At 51.9% G+C, this 20,277-nt stretch overlaps 1 protein-coding gene across 2 annotated transcripts in view; it reads left to right on the top strand.

Annotated features, from left to right (window-relative positions):
- The window catches only part of rbl1 (retinoblastoma-like 1 (p107)), a 43,919-nt gene extending 26,796 nt beyond the window's left edge, over positions 1-17,123 (top strand). Inside the window, exons 13-22 of one of the 2 annotated variants that reach the window (XM_014131642.3) lie at positions 73-237; positions 619-751; positions 1,256-1,480; positions 4,857-5,047; positions 10,705-10,881; positions 13,461-13,532; positions 13,758-13,848; positions 14,580-14,740; positions 15,208-15,372; positions 16,101-17,123. In XM_014131642.3, coding sequence (XP_013987117.1) covers positions 73-237; positions 619-751; positions 1,256-1,480; positions 4,857-5,047; positions 10,705-10,881; positions 13,461-13,532; positions 13,758-13,848; positions 14,580-14,740; positions 15,208-15,372; positions 16,101-16,274 — 1,554 coding nt within the window. In that variant the 3' untranslated portion in view covers positions 16,275-17,123. The remainder of the gene's footprint in view (positions 1-72; positions 238-618; positions 752-1,255; positions 1,481-4,856; positions 5,048-10,704; positions 10,882-13,460; positions 13,533-13,757; positions 13,849-14,579; positions 14,741-15,207; positions 15,373-16,100) is intronic. The other variant, XM_014131643.3, reaches the window with a different exon arrangement.
- Positions 17,124-20,277: the final 3,154 nt, after the last annotated feature.

A 20,277-nucleotide genomic window follows, 5' to 3' on the forward strand; every position in this document is an offset into this window, starting at 1 on the left:
TGTCTGCTGGTATACACACACACACACACACACTATCTGATGTCAACCTACGCTGAAAATGTGTACATGCAGGTGATTGAGGTGTTCATCCGCTCGGAGGAGGGTCTGTCCCGGGACATGGTGAAGCACCTGAACTCCATCGAAGAGCAGGTGCTGGAGTGCCGGGCCTGGACAGCAGACTCTGTGCTGTGGGAGGCCCTGGAGCAGGCTCACAACAAGGTCCCCACCGTGGAGGAGGTGAGCACCCAGAAACACTACAACTACAAAGCCAGCCCATGGGGATGTGCATTGTACATCAGAAAATGTTTTTTTACTGTTGTGTTATCGTGGTGAATAAGTTATATTATAAGATGCATTAATTTAGCTTTTGGAATGTGTTGAGTTAGATCCTGGCTCTGTCTTTAACTGACAAAGTATTTTTGTGGTTAACTGTGCCTAGTGCATTTTGATTTGGCACTTAAACCCCTCAAATTACAATAATGCAAGCCATATAATAGTAAAAGTACATGATCCTAGGTAACAATGGAATTCCCATAAGGCGAGGTGTCAGTTAACCATTTACAAATATATCAATTCTTAACTATTCCTAACTGATCTTCCTCCCCCTATCGTATCCAGGTGAACTTCCCCAGTAGTTTTGACACGGGGAACAGCAGTGCTGGTCCCTCCCACCTCCCTCTGGTGGCCCTCTCCCCCATCATCCACCCCCGCATCCGCGAGTTTAGGACGGGCCTGAGCAGCGCACGCAAAGGTAGGCCGCCACCTTGAGGTGTTAGAGCCTCTATCTCAATTAGTCTTTCCACGATTCCTCGCATTGTATCTCCTTGCCACCTCAACCGCATTGGAGGACAAGTTACATGGACCTTATCAAATCTGCTTCAGAAAGAGGCAGGTAGAGAGGAATTGAGAAAATATTAAACGAGAGAGCCAATATGTCAGCATTTCTTATTTTTCTCCTTTTGGTGTATGTCAGTATTTTATGTCAGTGTGTCCTCATTCAGCCACTAGAGGGAGTTTGTATAATAATCTTTGGGGTTCACATGGAGTGGTGTGACTTTAATGTCCCTTTTGATAACAGAAGACTGTACATCCATATTGTCCTCAAAATAACATGAACGCTCTATTGAACTCTGTGCCAGTCTGTGTTACGATGAAATAAAGCCTCGTCATTTTCTACTCAGGCTTATGCTAAGTTCCCCAGGAAAATGAATGCTCTTTTAAGTCTAACAAACTGAACCTCTTGTCCTTTTCCCAGACATTCCTCCGTCGCCCTTATCCGTCCACGACCGTTACAGCTCCCCGGCGGCGGGCAGTGCCAAGCGGCGTCTGTTTGGGGACGACAGCAGCAGCCAGGCCCAGCAGTCCCCGTCCCTTGCCAAGAGGCTCATGTTCACGCCCGGCGGGACGCTGAAGATCGACACTCCCACCATACTCAATATGACCACAGCCAACGGCCAGCAGCTCAGCATCCCACTGCAAGGTACAGCTGCGATAACTTATCACACGCTGTGGTATTTATACACATTTTTGGTCAGTTAAATTAATGATATATATGGATAAATCCATTTGAATTCAATCACTTTTTGATAGCACCCCTTTTGATTTGAATGAAATCTTCCATACATATTTGCCCATTGTAGAAGTGCTCAGGAAGTGACTTTGGACCTGAATGCCAAAACATTTAACAGATAAAAGTGCTCAGAGTTTACCCATTTTGCATACCATGCCATATCCATGTCGTAATCACTGGAAAAGATAAACATAATTTAAAAGCTTACAAACAGGGTTGTCAAACTATTTTATAACTTCTGGGGGGAAAATATTTTTTAATAAATATACCATTATCCTCAATTATTGTTGTAGTTTAGACCATATTTTACATCTAAGGTAGGGATTGGCAGCTAGTGTTGCTTTTTGTAGTCCCCCGGATCAAACATTGTCAAGAGGGTGACCTTTAAAATGTTTTGCTCGCAATGTCACTTAGGGACCCCAAAAGGCTAGGGCCAGCTCAGACTGTTGGTATGGATGTAGGAACAGTCTATGACTACAGCCACCCTAGTCATAGACTGTTCTCTCTGCTACCGCACAGCAAGCGGTACCAGAGCGTCAAGTCTAGGTCTAAGAGGCTTTTAAACAGCTTCTACCCCCAAGCCATAAGACTCCTGAACATGTAATCAAAAGGCTACCCATTTGCATTGACGATTTGCATTGCCCCCCTCTTTTACGCTGCTGCTATTCTGTTTATTATATTTGCATAGTCACTTTAATAACTCTACCTACATGTACATATTACCTCAACCGGTGCCCCCGCACATTGACTCTGTACTGGTACCCCCTGTATATAGCCTCACTATTGTTATTTTACTGCTGCTCTTTAATTATTTGTTTTTTATGAAATTCTTTCCTAACTGCATTGTTGGTTAAGGGCTTATAAGTAAGCATTTCTCTGTTGTATTCTGTGCATGTGACATGAAATGTTTTATTTGAGGTATACAACCCGTGAGCTGCTGCGGCCCCTCATGATGAGTTCAGATTTTTGTGTGGCGCACATCTCTGATCTAAGGTTTTTGTGTTGTGCCAGCCATCGGTTGAGACACAACATGCTCTTGAATACAGGCTGGTTGTCATGTTTTGGCTTATAAATGTACTTTCAAATGGTACCACAAAGAGGAAACCTATTGAAATGTAGATAATAGAATAGACATGACAATTTTTAGTTGGCAGTGGGTGGACCGGCAGTCATCTTTGTGGTTGTAATTAGAAGTAAAAAATAAATTCAATTTTACATTTCAATGGTGTACCAGCTATATTGCAGTGGTCTGAAGGGATAGGTTCATTAAATTAGTTATATTTCTATGATAGAAATGACACCCCACCCTGTATTCAAGAGAATTTTGTATCTCAACAGATGGTAGGCAAAACACAACCTCAGCTGATGTGAAATAGGGTCTATGCTACATTGTTCTCCATATTTTTAAATAGGGAGCCAATTCGATTTTAGCACTTATTTCCATGACTGATCAAAACAAATTTTTCTCGTGGCTCTCTTGTCCCTCAGCAGCAGACATGGTGAGCTGTATGTTTGGAACATTGAATCGCAATACATATAGAATCGTGAAAATCGTATCGGCACCTAAGTATCGTGATTAATATCAGTCCCAGGCAATTCCCAGCCCTAATGCAAATATGGAAAACAAATAGCTGTTTACGCATTTTTAGATACTTGACGTAAAGTTGAAAATGACTCTTTATTCAAACTATTTTTTTTTTCTTCACCAGAATGTTTTGGACTTCGGGTCTAAAAAGTAACTTTCTGACCACTTCTTCTATGTGCAAACATGTATGGAAAGATTTGTTTAAACCGAAAGGGATGCTGTCAAATAGTGATGGAATTAACATTGATTTTCCCAGCAGTGGAAAAAGTACCTAATTGTCATACTTGAATAAAAGTTAAGCTACCTTAATAGAAAATTACTCAAGTGAGTCACCCAGTAAAATACTACTTGAGTAAAAGTCTTAAAGTATTTGGTTTTAAGTATACTTAAGTATCAAAAGGAAAAGTACAAATCATTTAAAATTCCTTATTAAGTAAACCAGATGGTGTTATTTACTGAAAGCCAGGGACATAATCCAATGCTCAGACATAATTTATAAATGAAGCATGTGTGTTTAGTGAGTCCACCAGATCAGAAGCAGTAGGGATGACTAGGGATGTTCTCTTGATAAGCGTGTGAATTTGACAGTTTTCCTGTCCTGCTAAGCATTCAAAGTGTAACGAGTACTTTTGGCTGTCAGGGAAAATGTATGGAGTAAAAAGTACATTTATTTTCTTTAGTAATGTAGTGAAGCAAAAGTAAATTGGCAAAAATATAAATAGTGAAATACAGATACCCCAAAGCTACTTAATTAAGGAGTACTTAAGTATTTTTACTTAAGTACTTTACACCACTGGATTTACCCATACCCATCTTGTGGCTGATGTTTATGTTTTTAATTAAGGAGAAGGCCTTTAAAAAATGACAACAAACCCGAAAGGATACCACTACGCTTCTAGAGGATAGTGGTGTCCTCAGATTTATTTTGTCCGTATCTTGTATAACAATCTCTGATAAATGGTCTGCAGACTTCAGCTAACAAATGAATTAATATAGAATGTATTAAGTTATTCTAGAAGATTGAATAGCGACTTTAAATCATTATCAATTTGGTACCATCACACACACAACTAGTTACCTGAATTTTCAGTAATCTATGGTTACTTTGGACATTTATAGTGTAACTATTTAGTATTAATATATAGTATTCATTTTTTATATCTGTGTCCATGAATTTCTAGTGAATAGACCATATAGTTCAAGAGAAAATTACCTAATTAGTGGAGAAAAAAAGCATCTTCTCAACAATGGTATTATTTTCAAATAACTCGAACTATTGACTTTTTTCACAACTGCTACCAATTTGTCACCAAAACATTTACAACTGAAATATCGACACGGTAAAATAAGTGTGTAAAAAATAAAATCAATTTAATCCTGACACCCTCATATTAAACACCAATGGTGTTCACTGAGTTGATGGTTTATATTTAGGCCACACAGAGGGCCAGAGAGAATTTACAGACCCTGTGATAAGTACACAAAAAGGCCACTAGATGTCATTTTATACAATTATTCAAATTTGAAAGCGAGCAAAATTCTGGTAGTTTACTGCTGAAATCAGCTTCTAGTAATATACCCTCCCTTTTCAACTCTACATGTAACACACTTTTGTCATTTTATTGATATGAAATTGTGCAACGCCTCCACAAGCCAATCGTCCCCCCTGTTCTGAGTACAGTGTGCCAATGTGATCCCCAGGTATAAAGAATGATCTGGGAGGCATCACACTGATCCAGGTGCAGACCAGAGGGGAGCCCGGCAGTCCCATTACAGCCCAGGTCCTCTTGACAGCCTCCCCCAGCCGGCCCATTCCGGCACCCCAGGCCCAGCCAGACCCCCAACAGAGCCGGCCCCGACGCACCGGCTCCTTGGCCCTCTTCTTCAGGAAGGTGAAACAGAGGGCACAAAGGCACCCTATTCCCTATATCAGTGGTTCGCAAACCTGTCCTACCCCCAGCTGTTCCACGTATCTATCTCAGAGAACAGCACACAGTCACTATCTACAGGGGGCCTTTATTTTTACATGCAACAAAAATGATGAATAATGGTGTACGTAGTACTAGCTGCTACAAATAACTCAAATGTTTCTCGCTCTCGCTCTCTCTCGCCCCCCCTCGCTCTCTCTCGCCCCCCCTCGCTCTCTCTCGCCCCCCCTCGCTCTCTCGCCCCCCCCTCGCCGCTCTCTCTCGCCCGCTCTCGCCCCCCCCTCGCTCTCTCGCCCTCGCCCGCTCTCTCTCGCCCCCCTCGCTCGCTCTCTCTCGCCCCCCTCGCTCGCTCTCTCTCGCCCCCCTCGCTCGCTCTCTCTCGCCCCCCTCGCTCGCTCTCTCTCGCCCCCCCTCGCTCGCTCTCTCTCGCCCCCCCTCGCTCGCTCTCTCTCGCCCCCCCTCGCTCGCTCTCTCTCGCCCCCCCTCGCTCGCTCTCTCTCGCCCCCCCTCGCCGCTCTCTCTCGCCCGCTCTCGCCCCCCCTCGCCCGCTCTCGCCCCCCCTCGCTCTCTCGCCCGCTCTCTCTCGCCCCCCTCGCCCGCTCTCTCTCGCCCCCCTCGCCCGCTCTCTCTCGCCCCCCCTCGCCCGCTCTCTCTCGCCCCCCCTCGCCCGCTCTCTCTCGCCCCCCCTCGCCCGCTCTCTCTCGCCCCCCCTCGCCCGCTCTCTCTCGCCCGCTCTCTCTCGCCCCCCTCGCTCGCTCTCTCTTGCCTCGCTCGCTCTCTCTCGCCCCCCCTCGCTCGCTCTCTCTCGCCTCGCTCGCTCTCTCTCGCCCCCCCTCGCTCGCTCTCTCTCGCCCCCCCTCGCCGCTCTCTCTCGCCCGCTCTCGCCCCCCCTCGCCCGCTCTCTCTCGCACCCCCTCGCCCGCTCTCTCTCGCCCCCCCTCGCCCGCTCTCTCTCGCCCCCCCTCGCCCGCTCTCTCTCGCCTCCCCTCGCCCGCTCTCTCTCGCCTCCCCTCGCCCGCTCTCTCTCGCCTCCCCTCGCCCGCTCTCTCTCGCCTCCCCTCGCCCGCTCTCTCTCGCCTCCCCTCGCCCGCTCTCTCTCGCCTCCCCTCGCCCGCTCTCTCTCGCCTCCCCTCGCCCGCTCTCTCTCGCCTCCCCTCGCTCGCTCTCTCTCGCCCCCCCCTCGTTCTCGCTCGCCCCCCCTCGCTCGCTCTCTCTCACCCCCCCCGCTCTCGCTCGCTCTCTCTCGCCCCCCTCGCTCTCTCTCGCCCCCCTCGCTCTCGCTCGCTCTCTCGCCCCCGCTCGCTCGCTCTCTCGCCCCCGCTCGCTCGCTCTCTCGCCCCCCCTCGCTCTCTCTCGCCCCCCCTCGCTCTCTCTCGCCCCCCCTCGCTCTCTCTCGCCCCCCCTCGCTCTCTCTCGCCCCCCCTCGCTCGCTCTCTCTCGCCCCCCCTCGCTCGCTCTCTCTCGCCCCCCCTCGCTCGCTCTCTCTCGCCCCCCCTCGCTCGCTCGCTCTCTCTCGCCCTCCCTCGCTCGCTCTCTCTCGCCCCCCCTCGCTCTCTCTCGCCCCCCTCGCTCTCGCTCGCCCCCCTCGCCGCTCTCTCTCGCCCCCCTCGCCGCTCTCTCTCGCCCCCCTCGCCGCTCTCTCTCGCCCCCCTCGCCGCTCTCGCCCCCCCTCGCTCTCTCGCCCTCGCTCGCTCTCTCTCGTCCCCCTCGCCCGCTCTCGCCCCCCCTCGCTCTCTCGCCCTCGCTCGCTCTCTCTCGTCCCCCTCGCCCGCTCTCGCCCCCCCTCGCTCTCTCGCGCTCTCTCTCTCGCCCCCGCCCTCGCTCGCTCTCTCTCGCCCCCGCTCTCGCCCCCCCTCGCTCTCTCGCGCTCTCTCTCTCGCCCTCCCCCTCGCCCGCTCTCGCCCCCCCTCGCTCTCTCGCGCTCTCTCTCTCGCCCCCCCCTCGCCCTCTCTCGCCCTCGCTCGCTCTCTCTCGCCCCCGCTCTCGCCCCCCCTCGCTCTCTCGCCCGCTCTCTCTCGCCCCCCTCGCCCGCTCTCTCTCGCCCCCCCTCGCCCGCTCTCTCTCGCCCCCCCTCGCCCGCTCTCTCTCGTTCCCCCTCGCCCGCTCTCTCTCGTTCCCCCTCGCCCGCTCTCTCTCGTTCCCCCTCGCCCGCTCTCTCTCGCCCCCCCCTCGCCCGCTCTCTCTCGCCCGCTCTCTCTCGCCCCCCCTCGCTCGCTCTCTCTCGCCCCCGCTCTCGCCCCCCCTCGCTCTCTCGCGCTCTCTCTCTCGCCCTCCCCCTCGCCCGCTCTCGCCCCCCCTCGCTCTCCCTCGCCCTCTCTCTCGCCCTCGCTCGCTCTCTCTCGCCCCCGCTCTCGCCCCCCCTCGCTCTCTCGCCCGCTCTCTCTCGCCCCCCCTCGCCCGCTCTCTCTCGCCCCCCCTCTCTCGCCCCCCCTCGCTCTCTCTCGCCCCCCCTCGCTCGCTCGCTCGCCCCCCCTCGCTCGCTCTCTCTCGTTCCCCCTCGCCCGCTCTCTCTCGTTCCCCCTCGCCCGCTCTCTCTCGCCCCCCCTCGCCCGCTCTCTCTCGCCCCCCCTCGCCCGCTCTCTCTCGCCCCCCCCTCGCCCGCTTTCTCTCGCCCGCTCTCTCTCGCCCCCGCTCTCGCCCCCCCTCTCTCTCTCGCCCTCCTTCTCGCCCGCTCTCGCCCCCCCTCGCTCTCCCTCGCCCTCTCTCTCGCCCTCGCTCGCTCTCTCTCGCCCCCGCTCTCGCCCCCCCTCGCTCTCTCGCCCGCTCTCTCTCGCCCCCCCTCGCTCTCTCTCGCCCCCCCCCCCACACTCGCCCCCCCTCGCTCTCTCTCGCCCCCCCTCGCTCTCTCTCGCCCCCCCTCGCTCGCTCTCTCTCGCCCCCCCTCGCTCTCTCGCTCTCTCTCTCGCCCCCCCTCGCTCTCTCGCGCTCGCTCTCTCTCGCCCCCCCCTCGCTCTCTCGCGCTCGCTCTCTCTCGCCCCCCATCGCTCTCGCTCGCTCTCTCTCGCCCCCCCTCGCTCGCTCTCTCGCCCCCCCTCGCTCTCTCGCCCCCCCTCGCTCGCTCGCCCCCCCTCGCTCGCTCGCCCTCTCTCGCCTCTCTCGCCCCCCTCGCTCGCTCGCTCGCTCTCTCTCGCCCCCCTCGCTCGCTCTCTCTCGCCCCCCCTCGCTCGCTCGCTCTCTCTCGCCCCGCTCGCTCGCTCGCTCTCTCTCGCCCCGCTCGCTCGCTCGCTCTCTCTCGCCCCCCTCGCTCGCTCGCTCTCTCTCGCCCCCCTCGCTCGCTCGCTCTCTCTCGCCCCCCTCGCTCGCTCGCTCTCTCTCGCCCCCCTCGCTCGCGCTCTCTCTCTCGCCCCCCCTCGCCCTCTCTCGCCCTCGCTCGCTCTCTCTCGCCCCCGCTCTCGCCCCCCCTCGTTCTCTCGCCCGCTCTCTCTCGCCCCCCTCGCCCGCTCTCTCTCGCCCCCCTCGCCCGCTCTCTCTCGCCCCCCTCGCCCGCTCTCTCTCGCCCCCCCTCGCCCGCTCTCTCTCGCCCCCCCTCGCCCGCTCTCTCTGGCCCCCTTCGCCCGCTCTCTCTCGCCCCCCCTCGCCCGCTCTCTCTCGCCCCCCCTCGCCCGCTCTCTCTCGTTCCCCCTCGCCCGCTCTCTCTCGTTCCCCCTCGCCCGCTCTCTCTCGTTCCCCCTCGCCCGCTCTCTCTCGTTCCCCCTCGCCCGCTCTCTCTCGTTCCCCCTCGCCCGCTCTCTCTCGTTCCCCCTCGCCCGCTCTCTCTCGCCCCCCTCGCCCGCTCTCTCTCGCCCCCCTCGCCCGCTCTCTCTCGCCCCCCCTCGCCCGCCCTCCCTCGCCCGCTCTCTCTCGTTCCCCCTCGCCCGCTCTCTCTCGTTCCCCCTCGCCCGCTCTCTCTCGTTCCCCCTCGCCCGCTCTCTCTCGCCCCCCCCTCGCCCGCTCTCTCTCGCCCGCTCTCTCGCCCCCCCTCGCTCGCTCTCTCGCCCCCCCTCGCTCGCTCTCTCGCCCCCCCTCGCTCGCTCGCTCTCTCTCGCCCCCCCCGCTCGCTCGCTCTCTCTCGCCCCCCCCGCTCGCTCGCTCTCTCTCGCCCCCCTCGCTCGCTCGCTCTCTCTCGCCCCCCTCGCTCTCGCTCGCCCCCCTCGCCGCTCTCTCTCGCCCCCCTCGCCGCTCTCTCTCGCCCCCCTCGCCGCTCTCTCTCGCCCCCCTCGCCGCTCTCTCTCGCCCGCTCTCGCCCCCCCTCGCTCTCTCGCCCTCGCTCGCTCTCTCTCGTCCCCCTCGCCCGCTCTCGCCCCCCCTCGCTCTCTCGCCCTCGCTCGCTCTCTCTCGTCCCCCTCGCCCGCTCTCGCCCCCCCTCGCTCTCTCTCTCTCGCCCCCCCCCTCGCCCTCTCTCGCCCTCGCTCGCTCTCTCTCGCCCCCGCTCTCGCCCCCCCTCGCTCTCTCGCGCTCTCTCTCTCGCCCCCCCTCGCCCTCTCTCGCCCTCGCTCGCTCTCTCTCGCCCCCGCTCTCGCCCCCCCTCGCTCTCTCGCCCCCCCTCTCTCGGCCCCCTCTCCCGCTCTCTCTCGCTCCCCCTCGCCCGCTCTCTCTCGCCCCCCCTCGCCCGCTCTCTCTCGTTCCCCCTCGCCCGCTCTCTCTCGTTCCCCCTCGCCCGCTCTCTCTCGTTCCCCCTCGCCCGCTCTCTCTCGCCCGCTCTCTCTCGCCCCCCCTCGCCCGCTCTCTCTCGCCCCCCCTCGCCCGCTCTCTCTCGCCCCCGCTCTCGCCCCCCCTCGCTCTCTCGCGCTCTCTCTCTCGCCCGCTCTCGCCCCCCCTCGCTCTCCCTCGCCCTCTCTCTCGCCCTCGCTCGCTCTCTCTCGCCCCCGCTCTCGCCCCCCCTCGCTCTCTCGCCCGCTCTCTCTCGCCCCCCTCGCCCGCTCTCTCTCGCCCCCCCCTCGCCCGCTCTCTCTCGCCCCCCCTCGCCCGCTCTCTCTCGCCCCCCCTCTCTCGCCCCCCCTCGCTCGCTCTCTCGCCCCCCCTCGCTCGCTCTCTCGCCCCCCCTCGCTCGCTCTCTCGCCCCCGCTCGCTCTCTCGCCCCCCCTCGCTCGCTCTCTCTCGCCCCCCCTCGCTCGCTCTCTCTCGCCCCCCCTCGCTCGCTCTCTCTCGCCCCCCCTCGCTCGCTCGCTCTCTCTCGCCCCCCTCGCTCGCTCGCTCTCTCTCGCCCCCCTCGCTCGCTCTCTTGCCCCCCTCGCTCGCTCGCTCGCCCCCCTCGCTCGCTCTCTCGCCCCCCCCCTCGCTCGCTCTCTCTCTCTCGCCCCCTCTCTCTCGCCCCCCCTCGCTCGCTCTCTCTCTCTCGCCCCCGCTCGCTCGCCCCCCCTCGCTCGCTCTTTCTCTCGCCCCCGCTCGCTCGCCCCCCCTCGCTCGCTCTCTCTCTCTCGCCCCCGCTCGCTCGCCCCCCCCCCCTCGCTCTCGCGCGCTCTCTCGCCCGCACCTCGCCCCTCTCTCGCCCGCACCTCGCCCCCTCTCTCGCCCGCACCTCGCCCTCTCTCTCGCCCCCCTCGCTCGCTCTCTCGCCCCCACCTCGCCCTCTCGCTCTCTCTCTCGCCCACCCCCCTCTCGCGTTCTCGCTCTCTCTCACCCCCTCCTCTTGCTCTCTGTAGGTGTACCACCTGGCCAGTGTGCGGCTGAGAGACCTGTGCGTGAGGCTGGACATCTCTGCAGAGCTGCGGGGCAAGATCTGGACTTGCTTTGAGCACTCCATCGTCCAGTGTCCAGAGCTGATGAAAGACAGACACCTGGACCAGCTCCTCCTTTGTGCCATCTACATAATCTCTAAGGTACTAAAGCACTGAGAAGAAAGATTTGTTTATTTTTGGTTGTTTTACCTTTATCAATGCATTCATTGAGAGAGAACTGAGAGAGAACTGCTAAATGGCTTTCTATGCGCCTGTGTTTCTGGATTCACTGAATGAGTTCAGCGATGTTCTGTTGGTCTTGAACAGAGGGATTGACAATGACTTGATTATTTCTGTGTCATACAGGGTACCTAGTACTTAGTATGGTACTTTCTTGTTTTTATTTCTTATGTGGACCATAATAAAGTGATTTTATTAATTTATCTTTTTCAATTCATAGGAAAATTGTTATACTTACATTCCCTATTAAAACAGAGAATACCCTTTTATATTCAAATTTGACAAATGCATTCCCTTGTTTCTTAATATAGAATATCTAATACTTTTCTGCACCATCAAGAAATCTGACTGAAAATATTTGTAATGAGTTCTTTGGATTCATTATTTTATTGAAGAACTGCAGGTGTTTGTGGATTTAAGACACTTCTGAATACAGTGGATTTTGGTGGTTCTGTATACAATACTACTGCCTCTTTTTGGAACCCTCGCTGATCCAAGGTAGAGGTCATCTTTTGAGCAACAGTTGGTCTGAGGTTGGTCTAGCAGTCACCACCAATGCCAACAGCACATATGTCTGTTCTCGAATCTCAGCCCCACTGCTCTTCCTATCTGTCCGTTGAATCAAACATACAAAAGAGTGATAATTTCCAGACCGGCCCAGGTCCCTTGGTGCATCACACCATGGATCGCTTGATGTAGCCGGCGGCTAGGTCAGTGCCCTTGAGCCGGGACTTGGTGGAGTCGTAGACTCCCGGTCTGGAGCTTTTGGAGGGTGGCTTGGCACAGATCTTGATGTGTTTCTCTAGGCTGTAATAACTATACCTCAGGAGGAATATGCTAGATTGTCTTGTTAAAACTGGTGTTCTATGTTCCCTAGTCACCAGAATGTTTAAACGGAATGTTTGCAATGTATTGTTTAGTTGTGTGACATGGCTGGCTCAGAAATGGCATTTGAATGGCATTCTAATTCTATGGATGCACATGCTTATGTAGTTGTTATACTGGACAAACTGCCCAAAATGGTGAATAATGAGACCTACCGGTGTTGAACTGCTTGCCTCAATCTCATATTTAAACAGATGTAGTACAGGAGTCAATGGAATGGTGCACGTTTAACAAATCTGATCTAACAGAGTGGCTATTCGTCAAGTCCGTCAGGATTTATGTATTGTAACAGGCCTTCCATGTGGTTACTTAAGTCCGATTTTGATATATTTGACTGTTTTCACTTCATAACATATGGAAGTTGTCCCTTTTCAGTTTTAGAAGTGACTGCTAAATGCTAACTCCCATTCTTATAAGCTGGTTAGCATAGCTCGCATACTGAATTTGGTGGTAGTCAGTTGTTGTTTTTAACTGTGATGCAGTTGATTGGTAACAATGACATGAACATGTGTTGGGGTTGACATCCATACAAAAAGCATTATACTGCGATTTAAAAATATATATATATTTCTTTGCCTCAACAGTTTGAAATACACAAACAATAGCGTAAATGTAGGTAGATTTTGCCAGGGGGCAATGAGGAGACTCTGGATCTTTCCCCATGGCCCTTTCCCCCACGTGTTTCCATCGCAATTCCATTGTTTTGGTCGAGTTCGATTGACCCCTACCGCATCTATGGCACATTTCCTTGAGAAGAAACTGTAATCTGACAATTGACTCAATACTACAATGTGTGTCCATCCTACTGCGATAAATGCCATACTCCGGATGGCCCATATCATAAAGAAGCCTCCTAATCATCACCTTATCTTACTGACTCAATATAACCTTCAACAGAATTGACCCATTTTCACTGTAGAATATTATTCTGACTGCATATTCAGCATATAAGTCCTCCCAATATTTGAGGGCTATTTTGTCCCCCCAATATTATTAAATCCATTGAATGCGCTGCTTGGTTCATAGAACTGTAGTTACGTGAGTAACCTCTATCCATTATTGACAGTTGTGACAGAGCGTGTAATTAAAAAAAACAACTTTTGAACAGTTGGAGCTATCAGCTATTATGATCCCATTGCTGAAAGCTAAGACTCAGGAACACGTGTCTAATGTTTCCCTCTACGACACCCACAAAACGCGTAGGACACATCTCATTTGAAAGCACTTTTCTACACACATCTACACACTTACTACCAGATGATCCCAATATTTTTCCGATGAATTTCCTGTCTTGGCCTGTTCTTTTTTTTTTTTTTTTTACACATTTGTTTCTGATAGCCCTAGGTGTCCTTCAATAGATAATCAAATAGTAATGACATGGACCATCAAGCGATCTTAAAACAATTATGTGTTAGGGTAGTAGATATAGAGAGAACACACAGATTTTTGTTTTGTTTTTGGGTTTTAAGAAAGCTGTACCCAGAGGAAGAAGGCCATGTCTTGCCGGTCCCTGGCACAAACGCAGTCATAAAGCATACAGACATTCAACATTTATTTTCTCATCTGAGTGATTGTTGCTTGGATTCCTATTAATAGTATACATATGAATGTTGTAGATTACGAAAGATGGCCACACATTCCAGGACATCATGAAATGTTACCGCAGTCAACCACAAGCCAGCAGTCATGTAAGTAACCTACATGCCAGATTTTTCTGAATTCTTCAGTACTTTATTTCAAGATCTTCTCAAACACTTCTGCAGAGGGAGGTGCATTTTTCTGGTGTATAGTCAGAAAACAGATTGTAATATAGACCACTAATATTATATTACATATAGAATTTGTGTCTGTCGTGAAGTAAAAAATAATTTGAGTGATGTTCCTTATGGCTCTTGTTTATACTCACTCCACAGGTCTACCGCAGTGTCCTCATCCGGCCCAGCAGCACCAGAGAACAGCCCTCAGACGAGAACATGGAAGTGGAACCCACCTCTGGTGGAAAATGTAAGACAGCACGCCCCCAAATAGCCTTTCTATCTGCAGCTGTCCGCTACTGGAGTATAGCCAGGTGGTTCGGATAGTTATTTTCGGACCACTAAAAGATACCTCGGCCCTGAGAAAGACTCTGGAAATGAATTCCACTGAATGTAACCTGAATGAATGTCCAGCTGTTTTAAAATGTTGGTTTCATATGGTTTGTTTCTAGCACAGAAATTCTGAAAAAATATATTGATACTGTAAGAATATTTTGAAGATAAATACGCAACGCAGAGGACAAGAGGTCAATTGAGTACTAATGATTAATGGAAATAGTGTTTTCTTTCTGTAATATCAATGGGTCAGAGACATGGGAGGAATTTCAGTCTGGGACTCATAGCTACATGACAAGTTCTCATTGGTCCAAATTGTTAATACATTGAACTTGAAATAGGATACTTCAAATTTGACCATTGGCCCAGTTTTATTGCAAGGAATTCTAATTAGCCAACCACAGGCTAGGGCTGGGTTATAAAACTACATCCTGTCCCTTTGTTCTGTGGAGAGAATCATCGAGGACAGGAAAGAAATGACCACCAACTTTCAAGCATGGTTTGTCCTCTTTGAATAAACCTGTTTTCTTCCCCCTGTTTTGCTTTGGGGTCTGTGTTATTGAAGAATAACATCAACTGCTAACAATACGGTAGGCAGACTCTTTGGTGATATGAGTATCCATTACTGAACAATGCACCCACCAGCCTTAATTTCAGCTGCTGAGAAAGCCGACCAGAGCAGCAGAGAGGAGGCTCTTGTCCAAGGCGAGGAGCGAGGCGACCTCATCCAGTTCTACAACTCTGTCTATGTGCTGAAGATTAAGGGCTTTGCCATCCGATACGCCGCCCCCAGCATGGACAACAGGGTATGATACCAACAGGCTCGGAGACCATTTCTATCTACAAGCAATCTGAACTGACTCTCTGCACCTTGGCACACATGCGCACACACACATACATATACATTCATGCTACACACATATCACAACTGCTGATACCAGACTCTTCTGTACTATTGCTAATACTGCACAATTTAAACAATTGCCCCCTAATCCCCCCTTCCATGATACCCTGTGTAAATATTTTACTATAAATTGTGCTTTTTTATATTCTACTGTGCCATTTACTTTCTGTTCGTGTTATATTTTATTATTTCTTATTGTTGCGTTGTCGAAGGAACCTGCAAGTTGGCATTTCATTGGACAGTATATACCATATGACTAATTAAACTTTAACCATGAGCATACTTCTGTCCTGACACCAGTTCACTGTCAGTATCTAGTCAGAAGTTTGAGGTTTGTAAGCTAGTTGTTTGTTCCCTCTTGTCTTCCAGATGGAGGCCCCTCCTCTGTCCCCGTTCCCCTCGATGAGAGCCCAGCCCCTGTCCCCCCGCCGCATCTCCCAGAGACACTCGATCTACGTGTCCCCACACAAGAACGGCTCCTGTCTCACCCCCAACTCTGCCTACACCTACAAGATCAACGGCAGCCCCTCCAAAGTATGTCCCCACACTTATGCATGTGTGTTTTGTATTTTGAAGAGGCAGTACAGAAGTTTAGATGCACATTTTTTTACATCAAATTGTGTAGTCTGTATGGTTCATTTACACATGCTTTAACATAAATCAATGTATTAACTCATGAATCAACATTGTCCATAGTTTAAGGCAAACAATATGCTTTGCACATGAGTGTGGGGAGGTATGGTCCTTCCTTTCCAATGAGGTAATTTATGGACAATATTTCAGTCCATTTACCTTGATGTTTCTCAAACCTCTCCTCAGGGAGCTCCAGGCATTTCACAATTTTGCTGAACTAGCACACCTGATTGAAGTAGTCAAGGGCTTAATGATTGGAATAATTCAAATATATTTAATGGCCAGGTGTACGCTAGGAGGCAGATTTTTTAAAACATTTATTTAACTAGGCAAGTCAGTTAAAAGAACAAATTATTATTTACATTGACTGCCAAACCCAGACGAGGCTGGACCAATTTTTTGCTGCCCAATGGGACTCCCAATCATGGCCGGATGTGATACAGCCTGGATTCGAACCAGGGACTGTAGTGACACCTCTTGCACTAAGATGCAGTGCCTTAGACTGCTGCGCCACTCAGGATTTAGGGGACCCCTTTTGGCTCAGGGGCACTCCCAGGGGCAAAGGTTCCTTTACTTCCTGTCTGTATGTTAATGTTAGCTCACCTGTGCTTTACCCCCTCCTTCCGCAGGAACTGACTGACATCAACCGGATGATCCGCCAGGGCGGGGTGAGCAGGAAAAGGGCCTTTTCCATGGAGGGCGACTACTTGGGCGAGTCCCCCACCAAACGGGTGTGTCCCGAGAGCGAGGATGTGCTGCTCAAACGTCTGCAGGACGTGGTCAGCGAGAGAGCCCACCACTGAGAACCCCACCCTGAAACTCAATCTCCTTTTAAGAACCCCACATTCCAGTGCCAACAACTCATTAATGTCCTCTGTAAGTGCTTACCCTACTTACAGCATGAGTCTATCTTTTTCTGGTCAACATTTCTTTGTCTTCAGATGTGATTTCAAAGTGAAGGACAAAGGTTGGTGATGAACCAAAACCTGTGTTGCTTTTAAATTGTTCATGGCCTTCAAGACTGTGACAAAAATAGGCTTTTGCCTATCATAAATGATCCTTTGGCCCTCTATTGCATTGTAAAGTATGCAGGTGGTATCATAGCAGAAAGGGCTAGTTTCTATATGAAATATGGCAGTTTACTGTTTTTCCCTTCATGCTGCTAATTAAGGCAGCATTTGTGTAGTATCTACACTTTTTATTTGGTCTTATTTTAAGGGAAATTTCAGAGTTATGATCATTGGTGCTATTTTTGATAAAATATAAATTGTTTTTAATCTTAACTCAACCGCAACATCTTACAGTAAATCTAAACGTCAACTCCATACCAACATGTCTGGTATTGCACAATTACTTGCTTGATCCTTGATGTAGTAGGTGCTCAAATTTGATGGGTTTCTTATCAGGAGTTGAAAATCCAAATGTTACAACAGCCGCATTTAGTAAATGAGCCTCATTATGTCATACAGTGTATTTGGAAAGTATTCAGACCCCTTGACTTTTTACATGTTTTGTGACGTTAAAGGCTTATTCTTAAATGTATATTTTCCTCATCAATCTACACACCCTACCCCATAATGACAGAGCAAAAAAAGGTTCTTAGAAACGTTTGCACATGTATTAAAAATAAAAAAACTCTCACATTTAAATAAGTATTCAGACCCTTTTACTCAGTACTTTGTTGAAGCACCTTTTGCAGCGATTACAACCTCGAATCTTCTTGGGTATGACGCTACAAGCTTGGCACACCTGTATTTGGGTAGTTTCTCCCATTCTCTGCAGATCCTCTCAAGCTCTCAGGTTGGATGGGGAGCGTCGCTGCACAGCTATTTTCAGGTCTCTCCAGAGATGTTTGATCGGTTTCTAGTCTGGGCTCTGGCTGGGTCACTCAAGGACACCCAGAGACTTGTCCTGAAGCCAATCCTGCGTTGTCTTGGCTGTGTGCTTAGGGTCGTTATCCTGTTGGAAGGTGAACCTTTGCCCCAGTCTGATGTCCTGAGGGCTCTGGAGCAGGTTTTCATCAAGGATGTCTGTACTTTGCTCCGTTCATCTTTCCCTCGATCCTGACTTCTCCCAATCCATGCCGCTGAAGAACATAAGCAATGAAGCTAGCTAGCTAACGAAGAACAACAAAGAATATCTAGTTAACAGAAGAAAAGAAAGAGAAAATCAGGACAGAAGAAAAAGGATATCAAAGTGAAACAGTTCTCTAAAGACACAGGAGACAATAATACAAGAAACAACACTTCTGTAGCTTGTCAACTATTTGTCTGTCTATCCCTGTTCTCTCCTCTCTGCACAGGCCATACAAACGCTTCACACCGCGTGCCACTCTAACCTGGTGGTCCCAGCGCTCACGACCCACGTGGAGTTCCAGGTCTCCGGCAGCCTCTGGAACTGCCGGTCTGCAGCCAACAAGGCTGAGTTAATCTCAGCCTATGCTACCCTCCAGTCCCTAGACTTCCTGGCGCTGACGGAAACATGGATTACCACAGATAACACTGCTACTCCTACTGCTCTCTCTTCGTCTGCCCACGTGTTCTCGCATACCCCTAGAGCATCGAGCCAGCGGGGTGGTGGCACTGGAATCCTCATCTCTCCCAAGTGGACATTCTCTCTTTCTCCCCTGACCCATCTGTCTATCTCCTCATTTGAATTCCATGCTGTCACAGTTACCAGCCCTTTCAAGCTTAACATCCTTATCATTTATCGCCCTCCAGGTTCCCTTGGAGAGTTCATCAATGAGCTTGACGCCTTGATAAGTTCCTTTCCTGAGGATGGCTCACCTCTCACAGTTCTGGGTGACTTTAACCTCCCCACGTCTACCTTTGACTCATTCCTCTCTGCCTCCTTCTTTCCACTCCTCTCCTCTTTTGACCTCACCCTCTCACCTTCCCCCCCTACTCACAAGGCAGGCAATACGCTTGACCTCATCTTTACTAGATGCTGTTCTTCCACTAATCTCATTGCAACTCCCCTCCAAATCTCCGACCACTACCTTGTATCCTTTTCCCTCTTGCTCTCATCCAACACTTCTCACTCTGCCCCTACTCGGATGGTATTGCGCCGTCCCAACCTTCGCTCTCTCTCTCCCGCTACTCTCTCCTCTTCCATCCTATCATCTCTTCCCTCTGCTCAAACCTTCTCCAACCTATCTCCTGATTCTGCCTCCTCAACCCTCCTCTCCTCCCTTTCTGCATCCTTTGATTTTCTCTGTCCCCTATCCTCCAGGCCGGCTCGGTCCTCCCCTCCTGCTCCGTGGCTCGACGACTCACTACGAGCTCACAGAACAAGGCTCCGGGCAGCCGAGCGGAAATGGAGGAAAACTCGCCTCCCTGCGGACCTGGCATCCTTTCACTCACTCCTCTCTACATTCTCCTCTTCTGTCTCTGCTGCTAAAGCCACTTTCTACCACTCTAAATTCCAAGCATCTGCCTCTAACCCTAGGAAGCTCTTTGCTACCTTCTCCTCCCTCCTGAATCCTCCTCCCCCTCCCCCCCCCTCCTCCCTCTCTGCGGATGACTTCGTCAACCATTTTGAAAAGAAGGTTGACGATATCCGATCCTCGTTTGCTAAGTCAAACGACACCGCTGGTCCTGCTCACACTGCCCTACCCTGTGCTTTGACCTCTTTCTCCCCTCTCTCTCCAGATGAAATCTCGCGTCTTGTGACGGCCGGCCGCCCAACAACCTGCCCACTTGACCCTATCCCCTCCTCTCTTCTCCAGACCATTTCCGGAGACCTTCTCCCCTTCCTCACCTCGCTCATCAACTCATCCTTGACTGCTGGCTACGTCCCTTCCGTCTTCAAGAGAGCGAGAGTTGCACCCCTTCTGAAAAAACCTACACTCGATCCCTCCGATGTCAACAACTACAGACCAGTATCCCTTCTTTCTTTTCTCTCCAAAACTCTTGAACGTGCCGTCCTTGGCCAGCTCTCCTGCTATCTCTCTCAGAATGACCTTCTTGATCCTAATCAGTCAGGTTTCAAGACTGGGCATTCAACTGAGACTGCTCTTCTCTGTGTCACGGAGGCTCTCCGCACTGCTAAAGCTAACTCTCTCTCCTCTGCTCTCATACTTCTAGACCTATCTGCTGCCTTTGATACTGTGAACCATCAGATCCTCCTCTCCACCCTCTCCGAGTTGGGCATCTCCGGCGCGGCCCACGCTTGGAATGCGTCCTACCTGACAGGTCGCTCCTACCAGGTGGCGTGGCGAGAATCTGTCTCCGCACCATGCGCTCTCACCACTGGTGTCCCCCAGGGCTCTGTTCTAGGCCCTCTCCTATTCTCGCTATACACCAAGTCACTTGGCTCTGTCATATCCTCACATGGTCTCTCCTATCATTGCTATGCAGACGACACACAATTAATCTTCTCCTTTCCCCCTTCTGATAACCAGGCGGCGAATCGCATCTCTGCATGTCTGTCAGACATATCAGTGTGGATGACGGATCACCAGCTCAAGCTGAACCTCGGCAAGACGGAGCTGCTCTTCCTCCCGGGGAAGGACTGCCCGTTCCATGATCTCGCCATCACGGTTGACAACTCCCTTGTGTCCTCCTCCCAGTGTGCTAAGAACCTTGGCGTGATCCTGGACAACACCCTGTCGTTCTCCACTAACATCAAGGCGGTGACCCGATCCTGTAGGTTCATGCTCTACAACATTCGCAGAGTACGACCCTGCCTCACACAGGAAGCGGCGCAGGTCCTAATCCAGGCACTTGTCATCTCCCGTCTGGATTACTGCAACTCGCTGTTGGCTGGGCTCCCTGCCTGTGCCATTAAACCCCTACAACTCATCCA

The sequence above is a fragment of the Salmo salar genome, chromosome 12, assembly GCF_965601325.2.
Source record: "Salmo salar chromosome 12, fSalSal1, whole genome shotgun sequence".
NCBI classification, from domain to species: Eukaryota; Metazoa; Chordata; class Actinopteri; order Salmoniformes; family Salmonidae; genus Salmo; species Salmo salar.